The sequence below is a fragment of the Vanessa atalanta genome, chromosome 24 (assembly GCF_905147765.1).
Source record: "Vanessa atalanta chromosome 24, ilVanAtal1.2, whole genome shotgun sequence".
In the NCBI taxonomy this organism is placed as follows: domain Eukaryota; kingdom Metazoa; phylum Arthropoda; class Insecta; order Lepidoptera; family Nymphalidae; genus Vanessa; species Vanessa atalanta.
In genome coordinates, this window is record NC_061894.1 from 8,653,667 (window position 1) to 8,666,440 (window position 12,774).

At 39.8% G+C, this 12,774-nt stretch overlaps 1 protein-coding gene across 5 annotated transcripts in view; it reads right to left on the reverse strand.

The window, feature by feature from the left end:
- Positions 1-12,774, reverse strand: part of LOC125073264 (protein 4.1 homolog) — a 74,866-nt gene that overhangs the window by 2,782 nt on the left and 59,310 nt on the right. For 3 of the 5 annotated variants that reach the window (XM_047684007.1, XM_047684011.1, XM_047684012.1), the window contains 8 exons: positions 10,745-10,838; positions 10,490-10,551; positions 4,476-10,160; positions 4,043-4,261; positions 3,382-3,477; positions 1,346-1,432; positions 671-787; positions 229-339 (listed from right to left, as the gene is read on the reverse strand). In XM_047684007.1, coding sequence (XP_047539963.1) covers positions 229-339; positions 671-787; positions 1,346-1,432; positions 3,382-3,477; positions 4,043-4,261; positions 4,476-10,160; positions 10,490-10,551; positions 10,745-10,838 — 6,471 coding nt within the window. The remainder of the gene's footprint in view (positions 1-228; positions 340-670; positions 788-1,345; positions 1,433-3,381; positions 3,478-4,042; positions 4,262-4,475; positions 10,161-10,489; positions 10,552-10,744; positions 10,839-12,774) is intronic. The other 2 variants (XM_047684008.1, XM_047684009.1) reach the window with 2 other exon arrangements.

Below are 12,774 nucleotides of genomic sequence, written 5' to 3' on the forward strand. Positions count from 1 at the left end.
CAAATATTTTTAACAAAAATTCACAAATACACTCGTGGAGTGTTTTCTAATTATCCGAAAATTTGTTCAAACCGTATCGTATGTAACATATCTGCTGTCCCAAAAGATAGATAAATGAAATCCAGGTGATAAGGACTAACCAAAACTCAATACCATTTATAGAGAAGTCATATGTCAATATCAAGACGTGGGCTCTCTCTGTTGGTTGTCATTGCTAAAGTGCTGTACCTGGATGGCTTCGGCGAGCGCTCGGTCGTGGTCGATGGGGTCTCCGTCGGACTGGATCGTGATCTTCTGCTCCACGCGGGTCTCCACCACGCCGTTACGTTCCGTCTTGTACTGTAACGAAACGAGACAATTACAGTCATATTAAATACTCGAGACGTAGTATGTCTTTAAACAAATAGATAGCGGAAGTTTAGAAAAGTCGTGACGTAATTCGACAACAATGTTTTTAATTATTATTTATAATTGTCTCTATTATATTATTAAATGGTTACGTTATAAAATCTGAAAGACGCTCATATTTAAAGAAATATTACTCGAATATAAACCCTCTCCCAGTCCCGGAGCACAATAACATGTGCTCAACTACTGCGTCAGCGATTTGGACATGGAACCGATTAGGAGCTTAAGATATATTGCGTAGGAACAGGGCGTGTGCACTGACGGTGATGGTCTCCACGGTGCGCGTCTTGGAGCTGATGGTCTGCGACGACACCACCTCGCCGTCCGCGCCCGCCGCGCCCTCCGCGCCCTCGTCGGCCACCTGAGGGCCCGAACTCATCTGCAACCGCACGAGGCATGTAACGACACTGCGCAGAGGCTCCACGATGGTGGCAACCATATCACTTTCTCTATAAGTAGCTTTAGTCCGAACCGAAAACTTAACATTTAATAAAAACGAGCCTTATAGAAGTCGCTTAAGATGTGTGACAACTGACATCTCACGTTGGTCATGGGTTGGTACCATCTGACGGCCAAGCTTAGCACCGCGTGCTCCATGCTCAAACAAAATAGAGCGTGCTTCTCCGACTTCCTACTACACACTACTCCTCCGACTACCTCCTCCAACTACTTTGTGGGATAGATATCGTGAAAAGCGTCCGTCCCTTTTTACGAAATCTATCCCACAGATGCAGGAAGGCGAGAGGAAAGACGATCATATAACAGAAATCATTTTTTTTGGACTGTTTTATGTACAAAAGAATGTAGGCTTCTTCTTAAAGGCTCGTTATTTCTAGAGCCGTATTGGTTTCTAGAAATAAATTACCTAATTTTCGTTACTAAAGAAACTGAATGTCAATGGATATCTTGAAAAATAGCATATAACCAAGCCGCTCACCCTGGCCGCGGCGCCGTGCAGCACGCTGCCGAAGGGCGCGTTGCCCGACACGGCCGTGGTGGTGGTGGTGCGGTACGAGCCCGGCTCCTGCACACAGTTATCATTCGACATTTTTACACCAGAAACATTAGTCATTAGTTTTTTACCTGTTACCTGACAACACTGAGTTTGCCATTATTCGCGGAACAATGTATACACTATTATAACAGCATCCCAAAATTATTGAGCAGATTCCAATGAATTTAAAGTTTACGTTACGTTTGTTTATTAAAGAATAGGAAATTGACTTTGAGGACAAAGACTGAGACCTTAATGTTCAATAAAACCAGATGGCCGGTTCGAATAAACTCGCTGAAGATCGATCGCCGGTTCTTCTCGGATTTGAGGTAAATTTTGCCAAATATATTAACCGACAGTTCATAATCAAATCCAGTTCTATGTTTAATTAAACATTTTTAGTTTGAAAATTGTAACTAAACCAAAAAACCTTACACTTTTTTGTTAAAATATTTTCATATAGATATATAAAATAGTATATTATTTACCATCTCAATAAATAACTCTTTATACAATCAATATTTGTTAACCTATAACACAAAATTTAACAAGACATAATATTTACAACCAGTAAGATAATCGATAAGATCTTCATAAAAAAAAAGAACAGTATTCACAAAAAAAAAAACAATTGTTTTTGCTGTAATTTAAAAACTTAGAACAGTACAATCCACATTACTCGAAATAACAAGCTATACTAACCTTAATTTCCCTTAAATATTTTTGGGGGTAAATAATCAAGACTAAAGAAATCATCACACTTTTAGGTTTAAACATGCAAAAATTTACTGCATGCTCTGAACGACGTATAAATAGACATGTTCGAGCGATAGCCACGCGTCTAGTAATTAAATGTGACCTCGTTTAGTTACATTAAATACATTCTATGATAAATTGCGACTAATTTCTCTGACAACTTCAATAGGCAAAGTCGTCAAAGGGTTCATGTTATTTTTTAAATTTAAAATATGTAGGCAGACTGGAATATGGGCCACCTAATCGTGACGTAGGTACTAAGAAATATTAACCATTACTTTCATCATCTGTGAAAGTCTATTAGCCTTGGAAACGAAGATGGTATGTCCCTTGTGCCTAAAACTGGCAAAATAAATTCAAACCGGAACACAACAATACCAAGTATTGCTGTTTAGCGGTAAAATATCAGAGGAGTGAGTGATACCTGTTCAATAAGAGTAACTACTGAGTTTCTCGCCGGTTCTTCTCGGTAGAATCTACATTACAAACCGGTGGTAGCTTCACTTAATATGAGTTTGTTAAATCACGATTCAAAAGTGCTTGTTGAAGCCTACTTGAATAAAGTATATTTTGATTTTATTTGATATATTTTTAAAGAGTTAGAAAAAATTATGTACCAATTAATTTGACGAGTAGGTGTCAATTAAAGTAGTGTATGTAATAATTTGTGCAATTACAGATAAAATAGATCATGCAAATAGTGATCAAGTAACTACGACCTTTTATCAAATTATCAAAGATTTTCAATGTAAGAATATCTGGTAGATATTTATGGTACTATACATTATCCAATATTGTAAATGAAATGTTAGAAAAGATACAAGTCTCTTTTGTAATCTAAAATAGTTTCGACTAACTCAAGTATCACTTTACTATGTCTACTTATAAGTAAGGGCATGCTGCATCCACTTTTCCTACGAAATCATCTAAGATATTCAATCTCAAACAGTCAGTCAAAAACACATTAGTTTAAATTACCTTAGGAATCTTTAAAGTTGTGTGTTTGTCCTTTTCTTTCGATCTATTATTATTTTACGAAAAATTAAAATTGATTCCCGCTGAAATAGTTCTTTAATAAATTTCGAAGATAAAATGAGTGAGACTTGTGAATAAAATAAACTGGCGAGTAAGCAGCGTTTGACCAATTGCCAATTTTTTAACTTAATTTTTAACAACAAATCACCCTCTTATCTTCCAATATTATTGCGAGAAAGAGTACTCACGGTGACGTAATAGTGTCCCTCCCCGCCCTCCTCCAAGTCGATGGGCGTACCAGAGTCCCCGCTGCTCAGCGAACTCTCTGAGCCGCGTCTAGTAAGCTGCTTATGGTTTCATGGAGTGCGGATGTAGGGTTAATATGATATTTGCCGAATTGTCCAAATTCCATGGCGAATGTCCAGGATTAAACACGATCGTACCATTCATGGCGGAATTATCGGGTAATGTGGTGTAGGGCAATCGATGGTCACACCATGCGTTAGTTAGATTCATCCATGTAGGGGTTGGGGAAGAAAAAAAAAACAAATTAGAACATAATCAAACATGCAGTATTATGACGGCTTTTTCACATCACAACTAATCTGAATTCTGAAACATTGAATACCCCAAGGTGAGGCACCCATTAAATTATATATTTTGGCTTTTCTTTCGAGAACTTCAAGAAAACCGTATGTGTCAACAAGTTAAAGTAAAATCGGGTCGTCGTACACGGCTGCAAGCATTCAGTACCGATCTTAAGCGCATTCGCTCGTGAAAAAGCTGCCATACAAGCAAAAGAAAAAATAATAATAAAATGAACGAACCAAAGTTAAGGATACAATTCGAAATTAAATCAAACCGTGCCAATGAGATGACAAGATGGCGTTAAAAATGAGGGGGACGTACCTTATCGCCAGTGGTGACGGTAGTTTTGACTTCCTGGGTCAGGACCCTCTGCTCCTGCCTGGTGGCGGAGGAGGTGAGCGTCTGCGCAACCGTGCGCTCCTCCATCTGCTGAGTCTTAGCCTGCGTGTCCAGGTCGTGGTGGGTGGTCGCCGTGCGGGTGGTCACCGCCCTCGCGGTCACATACGGACTCTTTCCCTCCGACGGCTCTAGGCTTTCCGCCTACAGTTAAGGGTTAGACTAACATGCATTCAACGTGTATGTACAGATGAGTCCTAGCTAACATTTATGTTACTACTGAAGCTCTCAAGCTCAAAAAAGAAACAAATTATAAAAAAAAAAAAAAACAAAAACAAAGTTAAAAATGATAAAAAACGACATATAAGGATGGCGTCAATGCCCGTTACTGGAAGTGTACGTATAGAATGAAACGAACCTTATTGGTATGGGTGGAGAAAGTGACTTCCCCGGTACCGAGATTCTCGACCTCCTGCTCCACGTTGTGCGTGACGCCCTCGTCGTTCTTCGTGAGGAGCTGCTTCGTCGTCGTTTTGACGACGACGGGGGGCGTCGGCGTCTTCTTAGATCGCTGCGAAATCGGGATCTTGGAGGAGAGGGGGGTGGAGGAAGACACGTAACCTTGATGCCGAATGTGCTCGCTGGTCGTGTACTCTGTAAAGGTTTTCGGCTCGTCTCCCCGTGCGGGGCTCTCGTCTTTACCGAACGTTGAGAACTTATGCGTGTTTACTGTCTGAATATCAATGTTTGCGGGTAAATCGTGAGTTTCCTTCTCGATTGTGTAGTTACCACTCTTGTCTTCGAAGTGCGAGGGGTCAATTTGAGAATAGTGCAATATCAGCTGTCCGGTCACGGGATCTCTCACGGCGGTGCTCGGATCGATATCTCCCGTGTCGGGGTCAATGTCTCCATATTCCGTCTTAATTCTTCCTGTAATCGGATCGATCTTACCTGATAATGTCATCGTCTGAGTGACCGTAGTCCGCGCGCCCTTTAGTCTCGGGTCGTCTGGATCGACATCGATGGTCTCACCAGTGATTGGATCAATGATCTGATAGACGTAGACTGTTTTAGTTGTAATAATTCTGCCCGTAGTTTCGTCAATTGTACATTCCTTGGGATCGAGCTCCTTGACTCTACCTTTTTCATCTTTTTGGGTGATAACGTAAATCTTAATAATTATGAGTTTGCCCGTGCGTGAATCGATTTTTCCAACTTTAGTGTATATTTCTCCACTGCCGGGATCAACTTGCGAAGCGGAATAAAGAGGTTGGTTATCTTCGTCAACGTCTCCAGTCGCGGTGTAAATCTGCCCGTTAACTGGATCAACTTTAATAAGGGCTTTGTCGATATCTGTTGCTCTGGTAATATTACCAGTTTTTGGATCCATTCGACCGTAAATAGTAACAATGTATCCAGTGTTCGGATCTATTTGCCCAGCGGTGTACAAAACATCTCCGGTCAGCGGGTCTTTTGGTCCGGCGATCCATATTTGGTTCGTCTTGGGGTCGACTTTAACATTTCTGGGATCATTAGACACAATCTGCTTGCCAGAAACGGGATCTATTTTAGTTTGAATTATTCTGAGACACATCAACCTGCCAATATCCTTGTCCGGTTTGCCTGACTTAGGATTAACTTGCCCACTTCGTAATAAAAATTGCCCAGTAACAGGATCGATTTTAAGTTCTTTGCTCTCAAATCTACCTGTTTTTGGATCATTGTATGTGACTGTACCCTTTACAAGATCTATTTGACCATACTTGGTGTCAATCTTATTATTATCAGGATTTAGTTGCCCTGTACTGCTCTCAATAACAGAATGTTTAGGTTCAATAACCCCCTTCTTAGTATCTAACTTTCCTGCGAAAGTAGTAACTTCGACGACAGGATCGATATGACTGCCAACTACAAGCACTTGTCCATATTCAGGATCAACTTTTCCAGTCTTGGGATGGACGACGCCAATAACAGTTATCTGACCATTATTCTCATCAATTTGGATTGATTTTGTGTCTTGAGCTCCATATGTATCTGTTACGAATATAACACCGTTGGAAGGATCGATGACACCATATTTAGTAGAAATATTTCCAGTTTCGGCGTCTACTTTGCCTTTAGTATGCTCGACGACACCGTCGGCAATATTTACCTTACCTGTTCTATGATCAATGGGACCAGTTATTGTTGTAATTTCTACTACAGGATCATCTTGTTTAGCAATGCTTACAATCATGCCCATATTAGAGTCAATTTTACCTGTTTTAGGATCAATAGCACCTGAATTAATAAATATTTGGCCAGTTTCATTTAATATCAATCCCTCCTTAGTTTGTCGCTGACCTGCTATATCCGTTATAGCAATGCTGCCTTTTTTAGAATCGATAACACCATATTTAGTTTCGACTAAACCACTCGGGTCTAGAACTCCGGTTAGATGTTCAACTTCAGCAGCATGGAAGTCCGGCTTCTTTGTCTTAGGATCGAGTCTAGTAAAGATAACCATGATTTTAACCATCTTCTTTCTGGGTGGCTCTGGAGGTGCAGTTGTTGGTTTGGTAGGAGACATGGCTCGAACTGTAGTGACCGGTGAAGCTTTTTGATATTGACCTACTACAGGTGATGATGTTCGTACTGGCGATTGTAAGGGTGTTTGGACTGGCGTAGATGTGGGAGTCTTTAAAGGTGATGAGGTTAATGAAGCCGGGGGTAAGCTAGCTCTCTGAGACACTGGCGCTACTTTAGACAACACATTCTGCTTATCAACAATAACCAGCTGTTGAGCGAATGAAGGATCAACTTTGCCTGTCTTAGGATCTACCACGGACGAGGTTACTATAATGTTGCCCGTCTTAGGATCGACTTCCGCTTGCTTAAGCTCCTGTTTGCCGGTGATAGGGTCTTTATAAAGTATTTGACCAGATTTTGGATCAATAATACCGAAGTCAGTGTGTATTTTTCCATCTTCAGTATTAACGTAACCTTTAGAAGCATCTATAGTACCAGCACCGGCGTCAACGGTCTTCGTTTTTGGATCGTATTTGCTTGTTACAATAACAATACGCAGTTCACCTCGAGATACCGGCTTTGCATGAGGAACTGTTGGTTTGTTAACAATGCTGTATTGTTGCACCAAATTGGGGTCTACTTTACCAGTTTTCGGATCAACCACTTGACTAGTTATCAACATATGACCAGTTGAAGGGTCAACTTGAGCTTTCTTAATTTCTTGTTTGCCAGTCTTGGGATCGGTGACTGTTATTTCTCCAGATGCAGGATCTACAGTACCAAACTCAGTACGAATCTTACCATCTGGGCCAACTGTACCACTGACGGTTTCAATAATGCCCTGACTTGGATCAATTTTCTTTACTTTCGGATCGTATTTAGTTGTTATAATAACAAGATGAATTTCTCTCTCCACTGGTTTGGTATCTTTATCTACGACACATATTTGCTGAGCCAACGATGAATCGGGCTTCCCAGTTTTGGGATCCACAACGCCAGTTGTAAGAATAAGATTACCCGTTTTGGGGTCTGCAACAGCATTTCTTACTTCTTGATTTCCGGTAATGGGGTCAATTTGTTCTACCTTGCCTGTTTTAGGATCTAATATGCCGAAGTTTGAATGTATCCTTCCATCAGTTGCAATTATAGCGCGTGAAGTTTCAATATGGCCATTAGGATTATCCAGTCTCTTATATTTCGGATCATATTTACTAGTTATAATGACCAACTGAACTTCTCTACCAGGCACAGAAGCAAATGTATCTTTGGGTTTAGTTACAACTGTGTACTGTTGTCCTAAAGTGGGATCAACTACACCTGTATTGGGATCTACTACACCAGATGTAAGTAGCATATTTCCTGTTTTAGTATCTAATACCGCCTTCTTGACTTCCTGTTTACCAGTTACAGGATCCGTAATTGTGATTTGACCGTTAGTTGGATCAATAACTCCCAATTCAGTGTGTACTTTGTCGTCGTCGTCTACTTTACCCGGTATAGTATTAACATGTGCATTTGTTAAATCAAGCTTCTTGTTCTTCGTATCGTATTTCGAGGTGACAATAACTAAATTAACAAGTCTTTCAGGTATACCTTTAGGGGCGTCTTTGTCAACAATAGCCAATTGCTGAGCAAGAGATGAATCCACTTTACCAGTTTTAGGATCAATAACTCCAGATGTAAGGAGGAAACTGCCACTTTTCGGATCAACGGAGGCTTGTTTGGAATCGCGTTTACCAGTTTTCGGATCTGTGAAGAATATTTTGCCGTTATTGGGATCGATCACGCCGAAATTGCTATGGACTTTGCCGTCTTTATTACTAATAACGGCCTGCGATGTCTCGACAAACCCATTTGGATTGTCTAATTTCTTATTCTTTGCGTCGTATTTGCCAGTGATAGCAACGACTTGTATCTCCTTTCCGGGCAATGAAGCAAACGTAGATGTCGGTTTGTCTACAATACTATATTGTTGTCCTAGTGTTGTGTCAAGTTTTCCAGTTCTAGGATCAATAACACCAGATAACAAGAGAATATTTCCAGTTTTTGGGTCAACGGTTGCATGTTTAATCTCTTGACTGCCTGTTTTTGGGTCAGTAACTTGAATGTCACCAGTTCTTGGGTCAATGATTCCATATTCTGTGTAGATTTTGCCGTCAGTGCCACTAAGAACTCCTTTGATTGAATCGACATGAGCAAATGAAGGATCTAACTTCTTATTCTTCAGATCATATTTACTTGTTACTACTACTAATCTTACTTCTCTATTCGCTTTTGTGGCATCCTTCTCAACAACACTAAATTGTTGTCCTAATGATGAGTCAACTTTGCCTGATTTCGGATCTACTACTCCCGTTGTAACAAGAAGATTGCCAGTTTTCTGATCAATATAAGCTTGTTTGGGATCTTGTTTTCCTGTCTTAGGATCAATGTAGTCAATCTTTCCATAACGTGGATCAATCAGACCGTAATTAGACGAGATAGTACCATCAGGAGCGACCACAGCTTTTGATACTTCAACATGTCCATGAGAAGCATCCAATTTCTTATGTTTTCCGTCATACTTTCCGGTGATAACAACTAAATCGACTTCTCTACCGGGCTTGGGCCCAACCTTATCTTCCAATTTTTCTACGAAACAATATTGTTGTGCCAATGTTGGGTCCAATTTTCCAGTCTTTGGATCGATAACACCTGTCGTAAACAAAATGTGTCCACTCTTTGTATCAACGTGTCCATTCTTAACTTCTTGTTTCGCCGTTACTGGATCTGTATAATTAATTTGGCCCGATTTGGTATTAATCAGTTCCTTTTCAGTTTGTATTTTTCCAGTCGCCTTGTTTAGTGTTCCCTTTGTGACCAGAATAGTACCGTTGGCGTCATCTAGTTTCTTTGTTTTAGGATTATAGCGACCAGTTATAATAACAACTTGAATCTCATTGTCGGTCTTCGGCACAACGGGCGCGATAGCAACAGGAGTCTCGTGATGCGCTCGTTCTGCATCTAATAAAGCAAGTGTTGGATCTATGAGGTTAGATTTGGGCGTTTTAGCTTGTTCTTTCAAGGCAGCTGACTGCACATAATCAATACCAGGTGTTTTAAGTTTACTTAGATCTTCTGGAGTTTTCCTCTTTTCAGCACTTTCGGCAACTTTCTTATCTTCTCCTGGTGCATAGTTAAACGCAAGTCCAGCCTTTCTTGTTCCAGGGCTCTGATTGTCATCTAAGCCTCTTTGTTTTTCATCAGAAATAGGTTCTTTCTCATAACTAAAAGCACCTTGGATATACGGTTTCCGAGTCGGACTCTTTTCAGTGTCTGTATATTCGTATGGTTTAGTAAAACTCGGTTTCCCTTCACCCTTCACAGGACTCCTCTCAGCTGAACTGTCGAGGTTCGAGCTGTCGTTGGAAGTGTCGAGCACGGCTACTTTTGCTTTAGGATCTTTGCTCTTATTGTCTTTGGGCGACTTATCTTTCGGCGACTTATCCTTAGGAGACTTATCCGATTTATCTTTTGTTTTGGGAGATTTTTCCTTTTGCGATTTATCATCTTTGGGCGATTTCTCTTTTCTGCTACCAAATAGCGCGAAACCTCCCTGATGACGGATAAGGGTAAGGAATGAAAAAAAAATATATAAAATAAGAAAACAATCATACAAAACGAAAAAACTACATATCGTAAGAAAATTTAAATCAGTGTAGGCAACGCTCTAAGTCAGCTTGTTCGTTCAATCGACACATACATTGAGTGCGAGTCCAATATAATGCATTGCATGCCTCTAAGACGAGTATTTATTTACAAATATATGTACATCACAAATAACTACGCTTGGACAGAAACTTGTATGTGTTATGCAGTTTCTTCTACCATTCAAGAATATATTAACAAATTGAAAAAGAAATTAAGTATACACGACATTGTTACCTTCGATCTTTTCGGCGTTTCGACATTATTAGTGATTCCAGGATCACTGGTCGTATCGGTGCCTGCAAAGATTTGAGTATACACATAAAACAGTTGTCGTCACGACCCTCAGTAATGAGGAAACGACTAGGAAGAAGAAGAAGAAGATAAAACAGTTATCGATAATCAGAAAGTTTTTCTATCAAAAACAATATTATAGTGGTTTATTTAAAGTTTAAATATTTGAAATGTTATTAATATCATTATATTTCGTACCATTTTCAGCAGGTTTTCGTTCAGCAAACTTCATTTCTTCCTTTTTGTCCATCGGCGCTGTCGGCATCACCTTAACCGCACCCGGAGGCGGTTTCTATAATAACAATAAAATATTGTTAAAACTACCCTCTCATACATCGTTCACCTTATACATTAACATACAATCCAATAAAAAAAAAATATTGTTAGTGATTAAAATTAAAAAATAAAACGAAAAAGCCAGTCCAAAAAAATCATCGTATTTTGTATCAGTACTGAAATAATTTCTAATTCAGCTTGACATGCCGCCTACGAAATAAAACAAAGGTGTACGTTCTGTAAGCTAATTCTTTATTAAGACAAAGCTTTAAAAAATATTAGTAACGAACACTACATTTACATGCCAAGTCTGAAACTACAGTCGTTGTTGAAGTTTTTATGAAGAAAAAAGCAATCTGAGAATTCAACTGGATTTTTAGAATCACATTCAATTAGAAATAAGATGTTCAAATGACATAAAGATATATATTGCTTTTTTCAGAAAACTGATTATCTGATGCTCGTGACTCGGGAAGAGGTCACGTTGGGTGTCTTCTAGACTAGAGATATTAGCCTCCATTTATTTGACATAGTTATCGAAAAAAATAAAATAATCCGAATAGGCGATCTTGACCCTTTCCCTGTTCTGAGAATCACATTATCGTTTAATCGTCGGCTACTCGGACCGGTAACTCGTTAAAGAAATTCCTCAACTCAACTCATGGAAGCAAGAATCGCAAGTAGTCGTAAGTAGCCCTGCAGGTTTTCAACAACACCGACGCAGTTTCAGGTCCCAAACTAAAGCAAACATCGAGTGCGATATACTACAGCGGATGGATCATCCGCACGAGGCACCTTGGCGTCGGCGTAGTACTCGCCCTCGAGCGACGACGCGGACGAGGCGGAGGCGGCGCCGCCCGAGCGCCGGCGCAGCTGCTCCCGCCGCGTGCACACCAGGTCAGTGGGGAACGCCGCGCCCGCCGCCCCGCGCGCCGCCCCGCGCGCTCCGAGCGAGGCGGGCGCGGCGGGCGCGGCGTTCCCTCCGTTATGTTCGTTACGGGTGACTTCGTATATGATTCGAATACCGTGCAAACGCTATGAGTTTACGTGATGTCTGTTGCGATGTCGACTATGTTTGATGCCCCCGGTTAGTATGATATTAATTATGCAACTGTCATTAAATATTAATTCATATTCAATTATATGTACATTATGATAATCATATCAAAATATCGCGCTGCTTCCTTTAACTCTACTTTTAAACACTATTATATAAGATCAATATCAAAATATGAATATCAAATGTATATAAAAATTCTATTAATGAATATGATTTTAATCTGCATAAAGCGTCGCATGCATACATTTTTCGATAATTTAATCCCTCATACAATCTGTGTATTTAAATTTGACTTTTTGCACTTTATGAACTAACTAAAACTCGGGGATAATGTACCACCAATGAACATATTTAAAGAATTGGATCGTTCGTTTCCGAGAGTATCCTCTAAAAATCGAAATAGACTTTATCACGATGGTATTAAGAGCACTTTCGTATCGTCGAGTTAAAATATTATATTGAATGTAAAGTACTAAATATAATCGAACGGCAACGCCTGTTTTTTATATTAGTAGAGACTTTATTATAGAGATGACTAAGAATGATTTCACCTGCCCTTTTTTAATTTTAGAAAGGCACTATCGAACAGCCTACACAATTCTCTACACCGTCAATGTGCAATCGTATGATCTAAGATGTATTTATACCTGATTCCACTGGCTCACTGACCTACCAAACGGATCACAGTAATACAAAGCTTTGATTTTTGTAAAATAGCCATAATAATCATTAAATATACTTATCGATTTATCCATCCTATCTGTAAACTCGCTATGGCACGATACTGTCCTCATGAGACAAACATATTTATCGACAATTCATACTTCTGTCTAATGGATCACCTGGTGGTAAGTGGTCGCACTGCACTGCCAATATATATGATACAAATTGA